The following is a 21,399-nucleotide window of genomic DNA, read 5'->3' as shown; positions in this document are numbered from 1 at the left end:
CCGAGAAAAATAAATCAAAACCATTGTAAGAAATATGCATAGCAAAGCAAAACAAATTCTGAAATTGTCCATGTCTAATATAATAAAAATGATAGTACTAAAAAAATTAATTTGTTTAGGGCCATATCAAACTACCAAAGGATTGCTTTATAGAACTAGGAACTAAAACAAAATGCATGGGGAGAAACAAAAGGTCATGGATCTAAGGCTATAAGTTAAAGAAGAGTGGCTGATCACCCTCAGTAGTTTCCACACAGAGAGTTCCCTACGTAGAAGTCATCACAGGTTGGGGCCAATAAAAAGGGAGGAGAGGGCAAGAGAGGGAGAGCAAGATGAGAGGAGACTGATTATAAATATTTTGAGGCAGAGACTTTCTTGTTTGTATGCAAGCTAGGTGGTGAAGTAGATTGAGTGCCCGGTGTGGAGTCAGGAAGACCTGAGTTCAAATTCACCTTCAGATACTAACAAGCTGTGTGACCTTGGGCAACTCACTTAACCCTGTTTTCTTCAGTTTCCTCTTCTGTCAAACGAGCTGGAGAAGAAAATGGCAAATTACTCTAATATCTTTGTCAAGAAAACCCCAAACGTGGTCACAGAGAGTTGGACACAATTGAAAAATGACTGAACACACACACACACACGCACACACACACACACCATCCTCCTCCTCCTCCTCCTCCTTCTCCTCCTCCTCCTTTTCATCGTCATCATCATCATCATCATGATCATCATCACCATCATCATCATCACCGGGGCTAAGGGACAGCATTCTGTACTAACAGGTGCTTAATGTGATTGAATTGAACTGACTAGACGGAGAGGAAATAGGTACTATAGTGCTATAGAGGGACAGGAAAGGAATAAGCCTTGATAAGATGCCTACTATGTGCCAGGCGCTGTGCTAAGCACTTTACAAACATTATCTCACTCAATCTTCACAATAACCCTGCCAGGCAGGTGAAATTATTGACCGCATTTTACAGATGAAGAAACAGAGGCATTCTGAAATTAAGTGGCTTGCTCAGGGTCACATAGTTAGGCAGATGCTATGGGTATCCCATTTTACAGATGAGGAAATGACTTGCCCACAACTCATAAGTGTCTGAGGCTGGATTGAACTCAGGTCTTCCTGACACCAGATCCAGTGCTCTATCTATCCACTGCACTATATCTGGGTCATGGAATAAATGAGAAAATGGTAATAGCCTCTGAGAAAATGATGCTTCTCTATGCGAAGATGACCTTTTCTTTGGTGACCGCCCACCCCCCGCCCCCGAGTTGCAGAAGTTCCAGAAAGCACACATATGGTCAGTTTCCTTCCTGTGTTTGGAGACTTTTTCAAAGAAGTGATTTTAGTTACTCATGAATTAGAATGTCATATACTTAGTTGTAGGTCATATTTTCTTCCTGATGATAATAATCTCATGATTGCTCATTGTGTACATGGGCAGAATTTGCACAGTTCAAACCAGCCATTCTGGAGAGCAACTTGGAACTATTCCCAAAGGGCTATAAAAATATTCATACCCTTTGACCCAGCAATATCACTCCTGGGGCTATATCCCAAAGAGATCACACAAGTGGGAAAGGGACCTGTATGTACAAAAATATTTATAGCAGCTGTTTTTGTGGTAGCAAAGAATTGGAAATCAAGGGGATGCCCATCAACTGAGGAATGGCTGATGAAGTTGTGGTATATGAATATAATGGAATACTATTGTGCTAAAAGAAATGGAGAAGATACAGACTTCATAATAACCTGGAAAAACCTACACAATATAATGCTGAGCGAGCAGAGCAGAGCTAAGAGAACATTATACGCAACTACAGATATATTGATTCTGTGATGACTAACCTTTATAAACCTCACTCTTCTCAGCAATACAAGGTTCAAAGACAACTCCAAAGGACTCATGAGGAAGAGAGCTATCTACATCCAGAGAAAGAAATATGGAGAATGAATGCAGATTGAGGCAAACTGTTGTTCTCCTTTTCTTTTCTTTTGTTTTTGTTTTTGTTATTTTTTGTTTTTGTTTCTTCTTTCTCATGATTCATTCCATTGGTCATAATTCTTCTTTACAACTTGGCTATTGTGTAAATAAATTCAGTGTGAAGTTATATGTAGAAGATATATCGGATTCCATGATATCTTGGGGGGGGTGGGGAAGAAAATCTGGAACTCAAAATCATGCGGAACTGAGTGTTGTAAACTAAAAATAAAAAATCTTAATTTAAAAAAAAGAAAGCCTGTATGATAAATACTACAAAAAAAAGAATTTGCACAGTTCACAGAAAGAGCAATTTTTCTCTGGTTTTATTCTGAACCCCACTCCTGCCAAATGGTCTGAGTCTGATCTTGGGCAAATCTTGATGCCTCAGTTTTCTCATCTGTAAAATGGGGGCATTGGATCAAATAACTTCTGAGGTCCCTTCTAGCTTGAAACTCACTGATCTTAAGACCTCTAATGGATTTGAGAGACTCTCTTTTGAGGATTAATGGACAGACATGAAGAAGAAGAATAGAGTAATAGCCTGAAAAAGTCCACATACAAACAAGAAAGTCCCTGTCCTCAAAATCTTTATAATCAGTCTTCTCTTATCTTGTTCTCCTTCTCTTGCCCTCTCCTCCCTTTTTATTGGCCCCAACCTGTGATGACCTCTATGTAGGGAACTCTTTGTGTGGAAACTGTCTACTGAGGCTGATCAGCCACTCGTCTTTAACTTACAGTCTTAGATCCATGAACTTTTGTTTCTCCCCATGCATTTTGTTTTAGTTCCTAGTTCTATAAAGCAATGTTTTGGTAGTTTGATATGGCCCTAAACAAATTAATTTTGTTAGTATTATCATTTGTATTATATTAGACATGGACAATTTCAGAATTTGTTTTGCTTCACTATGCATATTTCTTAAAATGGTTTTGATTTATTTTTCTTAGTGTGGGGGAGGTAAGTGGGAGGAAAAAAAATAAATGTTTGATAATTATTTAAATTTTTTTTAAAAGACTTAAAACTTCAGAGACTTTCCTGCATCCCTGAGGAGGTAGATGACTTTGTCCATGTCCACAGCTAGGTCTTCCAGGTTACTTCTATCGATTAGTGAGAATGCAGTAGGAAGGGGAGGGTTCAGGAGAGGGCTTTAATATTTACAAATGGGAGGAGGATTCACGTGGACGAAATAATGACTCCATTAAAGTACTGAAATGCTGTCAAAACTATTTATTCACTGAATTTGTAAACCTCCTTCTCTGCATACAAAAATACATCCAGTATTCATACCAAGACATAATCTTTTAGCATAATATTTAGGGCAAATGATTGCAGTTGAATTTTAGTATAATATACATGAATGTCACAGAGAGAGCTTTAAAAATTTAAAACAGCAACAACTACATACTTTTAAAAATTCCCCCCTCTTTGGAATTTTCTCCAATTACTGGTTTTAATTTGATGTTTTTATTTAGTTCTTCTTGGTAATTACTTTCATAGCTGGGCTACTTTGCCCAGCTGGGGCATCTTGGGCAAAGAATCAGAATCAGAGAATCTCAGCCCCAGAAGAGGCCAGGAGGATGCTTATGATAGCAACCAACACCTGAAATGCATAGAGAGCATGAAACCATGTGGCTTCACTGGAGAATACATCCAAGATCTTGTTAATCTTGTAGAAGCTTTCTCCCATGATATCTAATTGTTATTTGGACTCCTAAGTGTAAAATTTCTTAAAGTAAGCCAGCAAAAGCTAGAGACCAAAAGGAATAATTTATATAATATCTAGTATGTTCCAGGCACTATGTAAAACATTTTACAGATATTATCTCATTGGATCCTGGGAAGTAGAGGCTGTTATTATCCTTATTTGACAGGTGAAGAAACTGAGACAGACAGAGATTAAGCAACTTGCCCAGGGTCATACAAATAGTAAGTGTCTAAGGCTGGATTTGAACTCCCATCTTCCTGACTCCAGGCCCAGTGCTCTATCGATTGTGCCACCTAGCTGCATACAAAGAAGGAAATCCCTTCCATTAAAAAACTTATTATCAGGCTCCTCTCATCTTGTTCTCCCTCTCTTGCCCTCTCCTTTTTACTGACCTACACCTGTGATGACTGCTATGTAGGGAACTCCCAGCGTGGAAACTGTCCACTGAGGCAGATCAGCCTTAGATTTATAGCCTTAGATTCATGACTTCAACATTAAGCTGCGTCAGAGCTGAAAGCTTGGAGTTTGAACTTAGAGGTGAAATTGAACCGATGGCTATAGGCAATATTTAGAAATATCTTTCTCTTCTCAGGGCAAGACCCACTGAGCACAAAGATATCAGGGAGAAAGCTGTGGATTAATATGTGAAGAGCATAGAGTTATATCCCTAATACTTTTGCTCAATAAAATAATTTCATCCACTGTACAATACCCATATAATATTAACGATAAAAGAATAATGATAACCACTCTTTTCGTGGTTGTATAAGATTGTACATATTTTATCCCAGTTGAACATTACAACAACGATGTGAGGTATGTTCTACAGGTATTATTAACCCCGTTTTGCAGATAAGGAAACTGAGGTTCAGAGAGGTAAGGTGATTTTCTATAACCAATAAGTGTTAGAGGAAGATCTGATATAAACAGATCTTATATTAACGTCTGGTACAAATACAACATTCTGCTCCTGACTGCTCACTGCTTCATGTAATTGAACCCATACCTCAATGGGAATTCCCTCTAACCGAGATTCTTAACCTGGAGTCCAGTATTTTAATATTTTGATAACTATTTCAATATAATTGTTTTCCTTTGTGATCTATGTAATGAACACTAGCAGTCACTATTTAGCAGGTCCCATGGAACCTTCTGCTTGACAGGTGACTGTTTCATTCTTTGTTTTTATATTCCCAGTGGTAAACACAGTGCCTTGCACATAAAAGATATTTAAGAAATGCTTTGATTTGCCTCCTTTGCCAGATCATCATCCATAAACTGCCCTGTAACTACGGGTGTGCTCCCATGCCCTGTCCTAGGCATACCTCCCCCATACTCTTTCTGTAGTGATTTCATCAGCTCCCATTGGTTCAGCTATCCTCAATCTACAAATATGTCCCAGAATTTTACTTCCAGCTTTGGTCTCTTTGATGAGTTTCAGTCTGGCATGACTAGTTGAACTGTTGGATATTTCCAGTTGGATGTCCTTTAGGTATCTAAAGCTCATTGTGTTTAAACCAACTTATTATCTTTCACCACCCCAACCCTTCAACCCAAATCTCAGGGTTTAACCATTCTTTCCAGTTATGTGGGTCCACAACCTTGGAGTCACCTTAACTTCTCAATTCTCATGTATCCATCATATTCAGTCACTTGCCAAGTCTTATCCATTGTACATCCATAGCATCTCTAACACGTTTTCTCTTCAGTCACCTAGCCAAGAGATCCATTACTTTTTCACCTCTCACTTGCACTCCTGCAGTAGCCTCCTAATTTGTCTTCCATCTTAAGTCATGCCCTTCTCTAATCCATCCACTGCATAACTCTCAAAATGATTTCCCTAAAGCACATTCTGATTTCATTCCCCTGATTCACAAATCCAGTGAATCATTATTTCTAGGAGCAAATACAAACTTACCTATTTGGCATTGACTTTCACAACCTAGCTCCAACCTACACACACACACACATACACACACACACACACACACACATACACTCCGATTATATAGCATTACCCCTTACACTCTTTATGTTCTAGTTAAACTGATTTCTTTGCTATTCCCTGTACATTATATTTCATTTTTAATCTCTGTTGTAGAAGAATTATCTCAGTACTGTGCATATTTTCTGGCTTGGAAGAGGCATTTTTTATCAAGCAGAGAATAGACCTGTGGACATGGAAGCAGGTGTCATAACTATATTCTCCAACCACATAGGGTATGGTTGACCATATTGTAGTCTTAGAAACTGATTGAGAAGTGAAAGGATAAATCAGGAGTGGTTTAGAACTGAAAGATAAATGAGGGTCAGCCGTAATGGCAAAAGATAGTCTTCTTACTTAAAAGGTAAGGAGAGAGATGAATGTATAATTCTAGGGCCACAAAATTGCATTGTGATTGGAATGTTTGAAGTTTTGCAATACAAGGTAAGCAGATGCTTTTCACTATCCTCCCTAGAGAAATGGTTCTTTTTTCATAGGAACATATCTCCCCACAGTTTCTTCAAGTTTCGCAATAGCTGGTTTACCCACAGGCCTATACAGTTCTCCAAAAGCAGACCAAAATAAGGTAGGCCTACTGTCCTGATTGTACAATGTGCCTTTGTCCAGCTGGTTCCCCAAGCCTGGAATACGTTACCTTCTCACTTATGTTCTTAGGATTTCTCACTTGACTTCCCTCAAGCTCCTTGAGACAAAGAATTATTTCATTTTTCTGTTTGTATTTCCAGGGTTAGCACGGTGCCTGGCATATAATATATAATAAAAATAATAATAAATACTTGTCGAGTGATTATTTAATAATAGTTTATTATTTTTGTTTAACTCAAGAAAGTCTTGGGACATATAAAAAAATTCCTAGGATTCACAATGGGTGTGTGGATTTGGAGTGAGAGGAATGGGGGATTTAAATCCCTGCCACTTTATAAATGTATGAGCTTCAGGTTCTTCATCTGCAGAAAAAGGAGGTTGGAACAGATTACTTCTAAAGCACCACTCAGCTCTAAATGGAGATTTGATTTTGAGCCTCCCCCACTCCAGATAAATTGATGTGGGATATCCGTTTCAGTCTAAGTCATTGATGAGGAAGTATTGACATAGCAATAAGATGTTAACAATGACTATTTCTTGACCAAGGGTGAACCTCTCATTGGATGTACTTATAAAATGGGCCATGCCCTTGGGGGTAGCTAAGCTCAATAATGAGCAGTTGATGAGTTTAAAAGAGTTAAAGAGAAAGCCAAGAATTGAGGAAAACAATCACTTTTTTCCTCTTGGATAGATGGGGTGGGTAGGGGGTACTGGTCTCCTGTGGAATCCTCACTAGGTTCCCCTCCACAGGAAAGTTGTTCAGCTGGGGTCCCAAAGGTTTCTAATCTCCAAAATCCTACTCTTCCTCAAATCCTCCCTTCTTTGTTGTTAGGAACCATGAACTAATCTTCTCAGGATCTTTTTAATTGGTCAGGTGCCACCTTAGTAAAGTAAAGAGCTTTGTTCTTCCTTGACTGCCGGCATTTTCTTGGACTGTTTCCAAGTCTTCAGCTTCTTGCTATCTTCATGACTTAGCTATATTAAAAACCCCAAGGGTGGGTGACCAATTTTTTTGCCCAGCCAATCAGGTCATCCCCTTTGACTCAATCAGCGTGTTCTTCAAGTTTCTGTTAAATAAAGGGTCAGTGGGTGTTTATGCCACATCAAGATTATCTTTGATTATAACTTGTACTTCAACTGAGCTGAGAGCAAGGGAAGGTGGTGATAAACCAAATATTCCCTTTCTATATGACAGTTTGATTATCTTAAGGATAAAATAATCAGGTAAGGAGGCAATTATTCAACCAAGAATCAGTTTCACTGAATAATCCAGCAGGGGATTATAGTGACTCTCATGGTCTTTAGGATCTATCAGTCATAGGATAAAGCACATAGCTTTATGGAGGCTCCAAAACCTCCACTGGCATTGCCTCTAGGAGAAAAGAGAAGTTTCTCTAGCATTTAAGCCCTTCACAATCTAGCTCTAACAAGCTCAGATGTAGTGGGTTAATTATTGGACTTGTAGTTAGGAAGATATATGTATGTATGTGTATATATAGACACACCTATATGTATATATGTGTATGTATACATGTATATACACACATACATATATGTATATTTATGTGTATGTGTGTATATATATATATTATGTATATGCGTGTGTATGTGTGTAAAGCACTTTGCAAACCTTAAAGGGCTATTCATTTTTTTCAGATTTACTTTTACTTTACTCACTCGGCCGTCTAGACAAATTGGCCAACCTGCCGTTGCTCCTTCACCCTATGGGCTATCTCCCTCTCTATTCCTCTACACAACCTGTCTTCCCTTCCCTGCTCCCCCTTCTCCCATCAAGGCACTCTCTCCTCACTCTTCCTCTTAGAATTCCTCTCTTGCATCAAAGTCCTTCCCAACTATTACTTCCTATAGAAGTTCTGATCCTGCCAGCTGCCAGTGATTTCATTCCGTTACTCTCCTATTTTTTTGTGTATCCATCCAGCCTGTGGAAAGGCAGCTTGGTATAGTGAATTCAGAACTGACCTCAAAAAATGAGAAGGATCTAGGTGCAAGTCTCATCTCCAACACATACTGGTTCTATGACCCTGGGGAAATCCCACTGTGCTCTCAGATTTCGCTAAAGAGGCTATCTGTTGGGAGAGTAGAAGGGGATATGCATTGGTGGGAGGGAATTTCTCAGTGGCAGTTCTTTGCACAGATGAAATATCAGGTAGATTTTTAAAATCTGGCATGTACAGAACTTGTATGAATAGCTGTTGTTTCCCCTGCAGAATCTCTTTGTCTCCCATCTCAGTGGGTATGGTATCTAATTGATAATGAGAAAATGCTTGATTCATTAATAAAACAATAATGAACTTAATATAGAAAAATCATACATTCAGAATCATAAAGAGTAGGTTCTGCTCTTCCCTCTACAACTCACCACAGTAGGAGCTTCATTTAAGTCATTCATTATAAACAAACTTAAGTTTTATTGCTTCCTGTAACCATAGGTTTCGAGAAGGGGGCTCCGGAAAGTGAGGCTCATGAGAGTATCTTGGAATTTAGAGATTGAAGGGACCTAAAAGATTATCCACACCTAGAGAAAGCAAGAAGTTTTAAGTGACTCCAAAGAAAAGTTCTCTGCCTTATGCTAGAGGCGACCCAAGCCTATGTCAAGCATCTGTTGCAGCCAGGAGTAGTCAACAAGTAAGGTCTTCTCACAGATACTATTACCTTCCTTAAAGCCCCGCCCATTTTCTCCAAGGCTGCCATTGTTTTTACAAATTGTCTTTGCTCCCTCCTTCTTGCTCAGCAGTTGAGAAAACCTGGAGAAAAAAGTCCTGTGGAGCTGGATTTGCTTGGGAAACGTGGTTTGGTTCGGATTGGTTAGATATAGTTGGGGCTCACAAGAGGGGGAGAGACAAGGCAGAATTACGTGGCCGACCCCTCCCTCCGCTTAAACAAATTTTCATTGCTGAAAAGTCGATTTATGGACAAAAGTCATTGGTCTCTGCCCTGTACAGCTGGGGACGTTTTATATTGTTTGCTTTATTATCCAAATCTGGGGAACCTGCATGAAAGAGAGTAGTTTCAAATTTCTTTTGAAGCTTTGGGTCAGATTTTAACATTCATCTCAAGTGTTTCCAGCTGGCAGAATGTTGCATACACAGGTCACTGTATCCGTTTACTTTCAGTTAACTGTTTTGTTACAGGAGAGGATTCACTTCCGAGGTGAGGGAACTGAACGGCTGAATGCAGAAGAGAATCTATTAAAAGCAAAAGGAGTCAATATTGCTGATGAACGATGAAATATATCTTGAAAGTTACCATTTAAAAAAAAAGCGTAAAAGAATACCCGTTAAGTCCTGTTTGGATCCAGCTCAGCTTTTCTCATCAACTTCAGAATTCACTCTGGCACCCTCCCCGCCCTCCCCACAACTGCCCAGCAAAACAAAACCACTCAACTTTTGGAATTTTTCAAAGTCTCCAAGGCTACACAAAGTAGAAAGCGCACCATCCCCGGACATCAGTGGACGCCTTGAAGGGGCCCGAGCGAACCTGGGCAACCGCTCTAACAGTTTAGCCACCCCATTCTCTCCCCACTTCCCCAGACTTCTGACTTTGACCTTGGGGCGCCGGGCAGGCATGAAGCCCTCCTGGCTGCAGTGTCGGAAGGTCACGGGCGCGGGGGGGCTCGGGGCTCCCCTGCAGGGCTCGGCTGCAGCTCGGGGAGCAGCCCCAGCGCGCCGGGCTTACCTGGCCCCGGCGCCCCGGGGCAGTGGCGGCTTTGGTGCGGGACGCCTCTCCCTGTCCTCGGCCAGCGGCACTAGCTGCGGTGCCAGTGAGTATAAGACGCACTTCGCGGCGTCGGTGTCCGACCCCGAGAGGTTCTGGGGGAAAGCCGCGGAGCAGATCAGTTGGTACAAGCCCTGGACCAAAACGCTGGAGAACAGCCACCCACCAGCCACAAGTTGGTGAGTGACTCCCGGACGGACGGGTCCCCGAGCCCGCCGCGGGCGGAATCAGCCTTAGCTGGTCCAGCTGGGGCAAGGCAAGCGCCGAGTAACGCCCTGGCCCTGGAGTTGGAAGACCTGGATTCGAATCCTGTCTCTGATGCTTACCATGGTTCGATCAGGCGCCAGTCTCTGCACTTCAGTTTCCTCATTTGTAAAATCAGGGGGTTTGACATAGTTGGCCTCTGAAGTGCCTTCCAGCTCTCAATCCAGGACCCTATGGAAATGTGTCATAAAAAAGCCGGGCTAGTGCTACAGCACATACGATTTTCCTCTCTTTGAGGCAAAATGGCTAGAGAGGTGGGGGCATGCCTCATACTTGAGTTTTCCCTGGCCTCAAATACTCCCAAACCTCTTTAGTTCATTTTCAACCCAGAGTCACCCGTGCCCCCAGTCACCCTATTTGGGAAACAGGGTCTTAAGCTGAGGAAAACAAACAAACACACCACTTATTTCTTCATATGTGTGTGTATCATATGTGTATGTATGTTTATAGATATATATGAAAAAGATTTCCTTCACTCACAGCTACTTCTTTGTAATCCTGCCTTTTGTTTTATGCATTTAAAAACAGTCTAAGAAAAGATCCATAGGGTTCTGACAAAGGTGTCCAAGACACAAAAATGGTTAAGAACTCCTGATTTAGTCTCGCAAAATTTGAGAGCTTTAAGTGATCACCCCGTCTGAACCCTCTTATTTTAAAAGTGAGGAAACTGAGGCCTAGTCCTGCCTGTAGAACAAGCACAGAAACTTGGATCTCCTGAGGTCTCCAGAGACAGGCTGAGAGTTCTTAGTGACCTAATAAACTACTTCCTTTTCTTTTTTAAAATCAAGCTACTGACATTTTCTCAATGCTCATGAGTGACAAAATATTCTCTTTTAAGTAAAAAGGAACTTTATTACACTATCTTTATTATTGTTATTATTACAAGTGCATTTTGCCATTTCTGGATGAGTCATTTGATGGTACATTATTTAAGTCTTCATTATTGATGTGGATTTTGTCAATCAGCTTTTCTTATACCCATGTGTTTGTAGAGAGGAATGAAGGCCTGTGATTTCAACAGAGTGGAAACCCTCTTCAGCAATACTGATGGGCATTTGCCTCTAATTTGGGACACAGTTTGTGGTACGGTTAAGAACGTGAACCTAGATCTTCCTAGCCCCAAGACCCAGCTTCTGGCCACTATGCCAAGTTGTCATTTGCAAAAACAAACGTTGATGAAGTCAAGAATAGATTTGGCTGTACCTACATTTTATTGCTCAATTTTGTATTGATGTGATGCAGCACTGAGGTGAAAAACTGACAAAATATTGCTTTCAGAATATACACATACAGGGTGTCCCAAAAATATTAGTGCTGTTTTGCACTAGGTAGTTAAGTCAACAGAGCCTTGGATTTAGATTCTGGAAGACCTGAGTCTTAATCCTCCCTCGAATACACACTGTCCTTGAATAGCTGAAAACTGTACAAAGACAGTACAGCCTGTATTTGTAGCAAGAAACTTGGTTGAGGTTAGGATAGAAGTTGGAACACGATATCCCTTTGGGAGTGTATATTTATTGAGTTCATTTATATTAAAAGATATGCTCCAAACTTAATTTTAGGTTCTATCAATTGATTGACTATATATGCATGATAACTGGTGACTTCCCATCCCCCTCTTATGGGAGGGGACCTCAGTCTCATTTTTTTTTAAGAATGTTTAGGGTGAGTAGGGACAGTTGACAGATTTAGGACAATGAATCTTCGAATCAGAAAGCAAACTGGAGATGGAACAGGTAAAACTGATTAGAGTTGTCTGTTATAGGAAAAGATACTAGAGCTGAACCTTCAATGTCTAGCTGCAATTTTGAAAAAAAAAAAAAGACCAAAAATCTAGCAGCAACCTTGGAGAAAACCCCACAATATCTCATAATATGGACATATCTGTTGATATATTGTTGATACATTGTTGAATCAAAGGCCCCATGGGCTAAATGACTCTAGAGAGTTTCATGGAAAAATCCATTAGGTCATTACTTTTCTAACTCCAATATAACAAGGGACATTTAGCACTGCTAGTAATCCTTTTGATCACAGAGCAGTAATACCTGGCTCTTCCCACCTAGGAATTAGACACCGATAATCCATCGTTCAGGCTACTTTCCCCAGAAACTTCTTGACCTGAACATCTTAACCAGCTCTTTTGTCCAGGCAGACCACCATTAATTGGTTGTTATTCTTTCTCTCTAGATCTTGTAGCCATATTTTAGGCTTTCCCTATGAGATATACCAGTAGTGTTGAACTCAAATAGAAATGGGGGGGGGGCAGGGGAGAGCAACTAAACCTTGGGGCAGCTAGATGTCAAAATGGATAGAGCAAGCGATTTGGAGTCAGGAAGATCTATCTTCCTGGGTTCAAATCTGGCCTCAGACACATACCGGACTAACTGTATGACCCTGGGCAAGTCACTTAACCCTGTTTGCCTCAGTTTCCTCATCTATAAAATGAGCTGGAGAAGGAAATGAAAAATCATTACAATATCTTTGCCAAGAAAACCCCAAATGGGGTCAGGAAGAGTTGGACATGACTGAAAAAATTACTGAACAACAAACCCTACTGAAAAATACCTGTGGTCTGGATAGTGACTTAAACCACAAATTAACATTCCATATGTTATATCGTATTTTATTTATTTTGTTAAGTATTTCCCAGTGATATTTTAATGTGTTTGTGGCTGCATTTAGGAGTGTTTTGAGGTTGATAACCTCTCAGCTAGATTAACTTTGAATCAAATCACAGATTTGAGCTAATAGTTTAATTGGTGCTAATGGTTTCTATAAGCTAATTACTAGAAATTCCCCAAGTAAATGCAGATCATTGGAGAGTGGTGAAGGTCTATTTAACATTTAAAAGATTTTTTTAAAAACCAATATTTACCAAATATTGACTCCATTATAGACTGTATGTAGCATTATGAAGAGCCCAAAGAGTTTAGTATCTATTTGGTGAGGCAAGATATACACCATCAAAATTAAATAGTAGTATGTCAATATAGGACTAAGTATGACCTTGATAAGTGATTTCTCTGGGTTTTGGTTACCTTATCAGTGAATTAGGGGTAGAGGAGGAAAGGGGGAAGGATTAGGTTTGGACTAGAATTATCCATAAAGTTTAATTTACCTTGGATGCACATAAAAATAACTAATTATGTAAGACATCATTATATAAATAAAAACTTAGGCAAATTATTTTCTCTCTCTGGGACATATTGGACTCATTTGTGGAATGAGAGGGTTCAATCGGGTACCTTTGTGCTAATAGAATGAAAATTCCTTGGGGATAAGCACTGTTGGATTTTTTGTTTTTGCATCCTCAGTGTTCAGCACATAGTAGGGATTGTTTATTCATCAGTTAGACATTCTCTAAGGTCTTTTCTAGCTATAATATTCCATATTTTTCATATACTGAAAATTGTATAGATGTTTTATCAGAAGTCATAGAAATACATTACAATTGTGAGCTGTAGTCAGTAAGAAAGGTTTTATGAGATTCCATTCTCAAAGGTGGTATTAGAAGCCTTTGAGAGGCACTTATGGTTCTTTTTCCTTCCCTTCCACCCCTCCTTTGGATTCTCCATGTAAAAGAGTAATTCAGACTGCCCAAAGAAGGGAAAATATGTTTCTAGTACGGAAAGATTCTAACATGTCCTAGATAACTGTATTAGTTAGTCAGTCAATAAGCGTGTTTAAAACACCTACTATGCATGAGGCCTATGCCAAGCAGTGAGGATACAAAGAAAGACAAAAGGCAGGAGCTCCCAATCTTATGGGGATGACAACATGCAAACAAAGATACATAAACAAGCTATAGCCATAATGAATGAGAAATGGTAAAAAGTTAAGATTTAAGAGGGTTTGGAAAAGGCTTTCTATAGAAAGTGGGGTTTTCTCTGGGACTGGAAGGAAGCCAGGAGGCTTTTATGTATGAATAAATGTATTCATATAGCTAAATAAATATGTATATGCATATATTTTCTGTGACAAGCAGCATTGATTCATTTACATTCTTCACAGTGAGAAAGGATAACACTTGCATTTGCAAAATTCTAAGAAGCAAAATCATATCATTATATACATAATCAGAAGGGTTCAAGAAAGAGACACTAGGAAATAAATCATAGCAGAGACTTGTCAACAGACCCTACCAAAGGCTATTACTATCTGGAGGAAGAGTTGGATCTTATACCATAGGTAGGGCAGTAGACAGGGAAGGCTATTAAGCGTGGCAGTGAGAGTATTTTTTTTTCTTGTTCAACACTTTCTTTTATTGATAAAGAAATTGAGGTTAGTAACACTAATAACCATAACAATGTTTATTAATAGACCAGAACTTAAGAATAATTAGGAGGACCATTCGTCAATTGACGAATTTTGTTTTATTCTTAAGGCAAAGAAAATAGACATAGTAGGGTAAAAAATTTTATTTTAAAGTAAAATTATATTTAAAAAATTACACCAATTGATGTACCTGAGCCTTCTAGTGTTGTGTTTACTTTGTACCAGGCAGTGTGCTATAAAGTAGTATTTTTATCTGAAGAAATAAAGGTATGCAAGATAGATTAGAGGGAGATGGAACCTAGAGTAAGAATCTAGGGTTATCCTACAGCAGGAATCCTAGTGTAAGGAAATTAGGACTGTGATTGAGATCTCTTTTATAAATCTGTATGAATAGGAAGAGTCTATTCATGTCCTTTGCTGAAAGCAGAGGAGCCCTATTAAGAGGAGGAAGGGGGACTCCAAGAACTGTAAGATAAGGAAGTCAGTGGATCTCTGTGTTGGTAGGATGCATTATGGTGAATGGTATACCTAAAGTGGCGAATTCTTGGTCTACAGTAGTTGACACTTAATAAATGTTTGTTTAATGATCTACAAAGAGCACTTATGAACATGACTTCTCTTCAACCTGCACCGATGGTAGCTATTCTTCTGCAGAATAGACAGGGGGAGGGAGGGTTTCCTAAGCCTGCTGGCTGTGAAGTGTTTTTTTTTTTAATTTTAATAACTGAACTTCATTATGAATGTTTTCCTTTGTGATGTTGTATATTTTATTTTATGCATTTTTATGCATTTGTAAACACTAAGCCATAAGCTTCACCAGACTGCTAAAAGGATCCATGGCACAAAAAATGGCTTAGGACCCCTTGGAATAAATGTTATGACCTCCTGAGTGTATAATCTTAATGAAACAGATGGGAAAATTTGCGCCTTTTTTATCCAGTGATTACTCATAATTCTCAAAGCCTCTAGTCATTGAACAATAAGGAATATTTTAGCATATTGGTTTTGTCTTTCATTGTATTCCTGGTGCTTAGTACAGTGCCGCGTACATAGTAGGCACTTATTAGGTGCTTCTAAGTTTCACTGGACTTCACTCAGTACAGTATAAATAAGTATGAACATTTTGCCCCCAATTCATGGGTTATTGATTGGCCCAGGCACCCCAAGCAATGAACACCAACATCTGCCCTGATGGCTAAATTCCGTTGGCTTCTTATTGCATCTAGGATCAAATGCAAAATCCTCTATTTGGCCTTTGAAGCCTCCTACAACATGACCTCAACTTACCTTTTCATGCTTATGCATTACTTGCCCTTGTGCCCCTCTGTCCTGGTGAATCTGTTTGCTTGCTGTTCTCGTAGGTGAAATTCCACCTTCCGGCTCTGTTTTTTTGTATAGCCTGGCCCCCATGCTGGGTAGGTCCTCTTTCCTCATGTCTACCTCTTAGAATCCCCACTTTCTTCAAAGTTCAACTCAAACACCATCTCCTGAATGAGACCTTTCCTGATTTCTCTCTCACCTCCTAGGTCCTTTACCTTCAAAAAATTGCCAGGTATTTATTTTTAAAATTCTTATTTTTTGGACACGTTGTTTCCTTGGATAGAATTTAATATATTCATTGAGAGCAAAGATTGTTTTATTTTTGTCTTTGTGTTCTCAGTGCCTAGCAGGAAAGGAAGGAAGGAAGAGAAACAAGGAAGAAGGAATGAAGGAGAGAAGGAAGGAGGAAAGAAGGGAAGAAGGAAGAGAAGGGGAAAAAAGGAAGGGAGGGAGAGAAAGAGGAAAGAAAGGAAGAAGAAAGGAAGATACATTGTGATTACTATGCCTCCAGCACTAGGTTGTGCTAAGTATTAAAATACAAGAAAGCTAGACAGTCCTTCAAATAACCTACATTTTAATAGGACATAGGGAGTGACAACCAGGGAGAAGTATTAGCAATTGATGTTTTATGATTGCTGAACTAGAGTTAGAAAGAGATGGAGTGAGTGCATAGGTCATGACATGAAGATAGCTTGGAAATAGCCTGGTAGGTCTGAGTCACCCGTCTCAAGTCTAGGGTCACAGGAATGGGAGCTTGATTTCTGGGGAAGAGGTGTGTGGAGACTGTAGTGCAGGCATCATGGCATGGCAGTGACTGAGAAGTAATGTGCTCAATAAATGTTTTCTTAATACTCCTTAATATCTGAGAAATGAATGCAAACTACAGATAATGGCAGCCATCTACTATCAGATCATTTTCATTTCTTTTTAAATTTATTTTTTATTTTTAGTTTACAATACTCAGTTCCACACGTTTTTGAGTTCCAAATTTTCTCCTCCTCCCTCCTCTGCCCCCAAGATGGCATGCAATCTGATATAGGTTCTACATATACCTTCACATTAAACTCATTTTCACAATAGTCAAGTTGTAAAGAAGAATTATAACCAACTGAATGAACCATGAGAAGGAAGAAACAAAATCAAAAAAGAGAAAAAAAAAGAGAGAGAACAAATAGTTTGCCTCAATCTGCATTCAGACTGTAGTTCTTTCTCTGGATGTGGACAGCTCTTTCCATCATGAGTCCTTTGGAGCTGTCTTAGAACCTTGCATTGCTGAAAGGAGCCAAGTCTATTAAAGTTAGTCATCACAGATACCGTGTGTCTGTAATCGTGTATAATGTTTTCCTGGTTCTGCTCCCCTCACTCAGCATCAGATCATGTAAGTCTTTCCAGGTTATTATGAAGTCTGTCTGCTCCTCAGTTCTTATATTCCATTACATTCATGTACCACAACTTGTTTAGGCATTCCCCAATTGATGAGCATCCCCTTGATTTTCAATTCTTTGCCATCACAAAAAGAGCTGCTATAAATATTTTTGTACATAAGGGTACTTTGCCCACTTGTATGATCTCTTTGGGATACAGCCCTAGAAGTGATATTGCTGGGTCAAAGGGTATACACATTTTTATAGCCCTTTGGGCATAGTTCCAAATTGCTCTCCAGAATGTCTGGATCAGTTCACCACAACTCCACCAGCAATGTATCAGTGTTCCTATTTTCCACCATCTTCTCCATCATTTATGATTTTCCTTTTTAATCATGTTAGCCTATCGGATCATTTTCACCAGCCCTTTCAGTGACTTGTGTACTAATGGTCTTTCCATTCTATCCGTCTTCCTCAGAACAGCATTTATGTTGATGGCCTCTGTAGCAACCTGATTAAGCAATTCCTTAACCTCCTCAGCCTGACAGTCTTTTTTGTTGTTCAGTCATTTCAGTCATGTCCAGCTCTTTGCGACCCCATTTAGAGTTTTCTTGGTAAGGATACTGGAGTGGGTTGCCTTTTCCTTCTTCAGGTCCTTTGACAGATGAGGGAAGAGAAGGGTTAAGTGACTTGCCCAGGATCATACAGCAAGTAAGTGCCTGAGGTCAAATTTGAACTTGGGTCTTCCTGACCCAAATCCACGTACTCTTGTCCACTGCACCGCCTAGCTCCCTCAACAACAACATTGAGACCCAGTATCCCCAGCTGAATTCCTAATAATTCAATAGCAGCAACGCTCAGTCCAATCTCTTTCACTTTTGCTGCTGATGATGTGCCCTAACTCCTAGCCAAGCCTGGTCTCTGAATTTGTGCATCTGATTCCATTTCCTATAGTCTGTTCCAGGACTTGCCGCCTTTTCCTCACAATTAGATCTTTCTCTTGTTACTGGCTTCCTCTGCTTGGATCTGTGTCATCTCCCTACAAACATGTTTAGGTCTTAATTTTAAAAAAACTCGATCTTTTTCATTTTATCTCATTTAGCTGCCAGACCCCTCTTTCCTCTGTTTTCCTGAAAAACTTACAAGGATTGATAATGTTCTAGAATATCAGGACAGTTTTTCTTGATAATTTCTTGAAAGATGATGTCTAGGCTCTGTTTTTGATCATGGTTTTCAAGTAGTCCACTAGTTCTTAAATTATCTCTCCTGGATCTGTTTTCAGGTCAGTGGTTTTTTAAATGAAACATTTCACATTTTCTTCTATTTTTTTCATTTTTTGATTTTGTTTATTTGTTGATGGTTCATAAAATAATCAAGCTCCTACTTGCCCAATTCTAATTTTTAATGAATTATTTTCTTCAATGAGATTTTGTGCCTCTTTTTCCATTTGGCCAATTTTTGCTTTTCAAGGCATTCTTTTCTCATTGTATTTTTGTGCTTCTTTTACCATTTGGCCTATTTTCGTTTTTTAAGGTGTTGTTTTCATCAGTGTATTTTGTGTATCTGTGTCTCCTTTACCAAGCTGTTGATTCTTTTTTTTCATGATTTTCTTGTATCACTCTCCCCAATTTTTCCTCTACCTCTCTTACTTGGTTTTTAAAACCCTTTTTGAGTTCTTCCCCAGCCTTGGACCAATTCATATTTTATTTTGAGGCTTTGGATATAAGAGTATTGACTTTGTGGCTTTCTTCTGAGCCTGTGTTTTGATCTTCTGTGTCACCATAGTAACTTTCTTTAGTCACAGTCTTTTTCTGCTATTTACTCGTTTTTGAACCTATTTCATGACTTTTAACTCTGTGATAAAGTGGGGCTCTACTTCTGGAATGGAAGGGACACCATCCCAAGCTTCAGGTTTTTTGTGCAGCTGTTTTCAGAGGTACTGGTTACTTGTAAGTTTTTGGCCCTTCCAAGGTGGTATGATCTAGGGAGAGGTGTGTTTACTACTCTCCTGTACTATGCACTGGTCTATGAGCAGCCACAAGCACTTTTTTCCATCTTGGAACTGTGTCCAGGGTCCCAGCTCCTCTGGAGCTGCAAGCTCTGGTGTGCTAGTGTTCCTCCTTGCCCTGGGACTGAGTTCCAGGACTGTGACCCAGATCCAAGTATGGGCAATGCAACAGAGTCCCGCCCCCAGTGCCAGAAAAGGGACTCCTGTAATCTGCTTCTGACCAGTTGTCTCACTCCCTTACCATCTGTGGGCTGAGAGGTCTGAAACTGCTGCTGCCACCACTGATTCAGTTGCTCTCAAAACCTCCTCTTGGTTTGCTGGGGCTGTGCTGGTGGGGTCTGGGCTGGACTGCACTCCACTCTTATCCCAGGGCAACAGACCTTTCCTGATGACCTAAGTTGTCTCGGGCTAGAAAGTTGTTTCACTCTGTCCTTTTGTGGGTTCTGCTACAGAAGGTTGTTTTGAGACATTATTTATAGGTATTTGGAGGGGTTTGGGGAGAGCTCAAGTGAGTCCCTGCCTTTTCTCTGCCATCTTGGCTCCACTTCTGAACAATAACCTCTTAGATAACAACTCTATTGGTCTTTTTTTAAAAATAAAATTCTCTTTTAACTTCTTTTAAGCCTGTAGCATAGTTGATTTCTCCATCATTGACTTCAAATATACCACACAGTTCTCCAACCTCTTTAGCCATTACTTCTTTTTGTCCTTTGCTTTCTTTTCAACCCCTCTACGTGATTATCCCCCAAGAGTATATCCTTGTTGCTCTTCTCTCTTTAGGAAATTGTATTCATTCTCATAACTCCAGTTTCTCTCTCTAACAAGATGAATTCCAGCTCAGAAATGAAGCTATTTAAAGTTTCTGCCCTAACTAGAGATGAACTTGGGCTAGTAAGTGGTTGCAGTACTTCTAAGTTCGGTGAGATTGGGAGATCCAGTCTGGAAACAAAAAACATAAAACAAACGCTTGTCCTCTCTACATCCACTAAACTATCTCATTAGCATCTAATGCCTGAGCTGTTGGAGTAGCTTCTTAACATTTCTTTTTTATCTCTCTTCTCTGCCCTCCAAACCCTTTTTCATACTGCTGCCAGAATTCTTTTTCTTTGTCTCTGGTGGGCATATGTGGAAAGAAACTCTGAAAGAATACAAACAGCTCTGAGAGGAATTCAGGGATTCCTTTGCCCCTCTTGTACATGGGATGCAAGAAAAACCTTGAGATGGAGGTGCATTAGGAAAGTCAGGGGGCAGGGGTTACTGGCAGAATTGGAGTCAGAAGAAGGAGGAGGAGGAGGGAACCTCTGGATATAGTAGTCGTGAGGGGCACAGGCTAGTCCTTTGGGGGATAGGGTGAGAGGTAGAATAGAGTGTGAATCTGCTGCAACCTGGAGACTGAGAATTTTATTAGTGCAAAGAGGAACTGTAGGAAATGATATGCTAGAAGTGATATGCAAGGGGCAGAGGTGTATAACCAGAAGTTGCTAGGGATGTGAATCAAGAGAAAATGCCAGAATGAGGAAAGAAGAAAGAACATAGCTGGCAGGATTACCCACTGGACTTGCAGTGGAAATGCTGGAAGAGGGACTTGGCTAGTGTGTGCTGGGAGTTTTCTAGGTCTGTGATTGAAATTTCTATGTGTCTGTGTATGGTGGGAGTGGGAAGGAAAAAGATTCTGATCAGGAGAGGGGAAATAAGTATTCCCTTATTTACTGGACTTGGATCTTAATATTTTCCGCTTTTGTTTCCATGCTTTTAATAAATTTGTCTATGTCTAAATGCTTACTGTCAGCCTGATGATTGCAGGGGTAATGAAGGTCCCCTCCCCCGACTATGGGGTCCAAAATTGTCCAACCTACCATAAAAGAAATTGAGGCAGAGGTCTGCACCATTAGCACTTTATTAAAGGGCCCATGGCCTTCTGTAATGAAGTAGACCTCAGATCTTCCTCATGATCTGAGATGCCCCTTTCTTTGACATCTTAATTTTATAAGTACTTGATACCCAGATGATACAGAAGAGGCAAAGTAAAATACGCAGTCTCATTGGTTGATAGACCTCTATCTTGACCTTCCAGGAAAACTTTCAGCTCATGCTTGTGATAGATTAGCCGGTAGAGGATATCCAAACATAGGCAGAGCTGATGACC

General features: G+C 39.9%; 1 protein-coding gene across 1 annotated transcript in view; it reads left to right on the top strand.

Moving 5' to 3' along the window:
* The first annotated feature begins 9,685 nt into the window (after positions 1-9,685).
* ACSS3 (acyl-CoA synthetase short chain family member 3) overlaps positions 9,686-21,399 on the top strand; it is a 233,562-nt gene continuing 221,848 nt past the window's right edge. Inside the window, 1 exon segment of the mRNA XM_036759566.1 lies at positions 9,686-10,198. Within this exon segment, the coding sequence (XP_036615461.1) occupies positions 9,870-10,198 (329 nt within the window). The 5' untranslated portion in view covers positions 9,686-9,869.

The sequence above is a fragment of the Trichosurus vulpecula genome, chromosome 5, assembly GCF_011100635.1.
Source record: "Trichosurus vulpecula isolate mTriVul1 chromosome 5, mTriVul1.pri, whole genome shotgun sequence".
NCBI classification, from domain to species: domain Eukaryota; kingdom Metazoa; phylum Chordata; class Mammalia; order Diprotodontia; family Phalangeridae; genus Trichosurus; species Trichosurus vulpecula.
The sequence above is the reverse complement of the archived record's forward strand: the minus strand, read 5'-3'. Positions and strand labels throughout refer to the sequence as shown.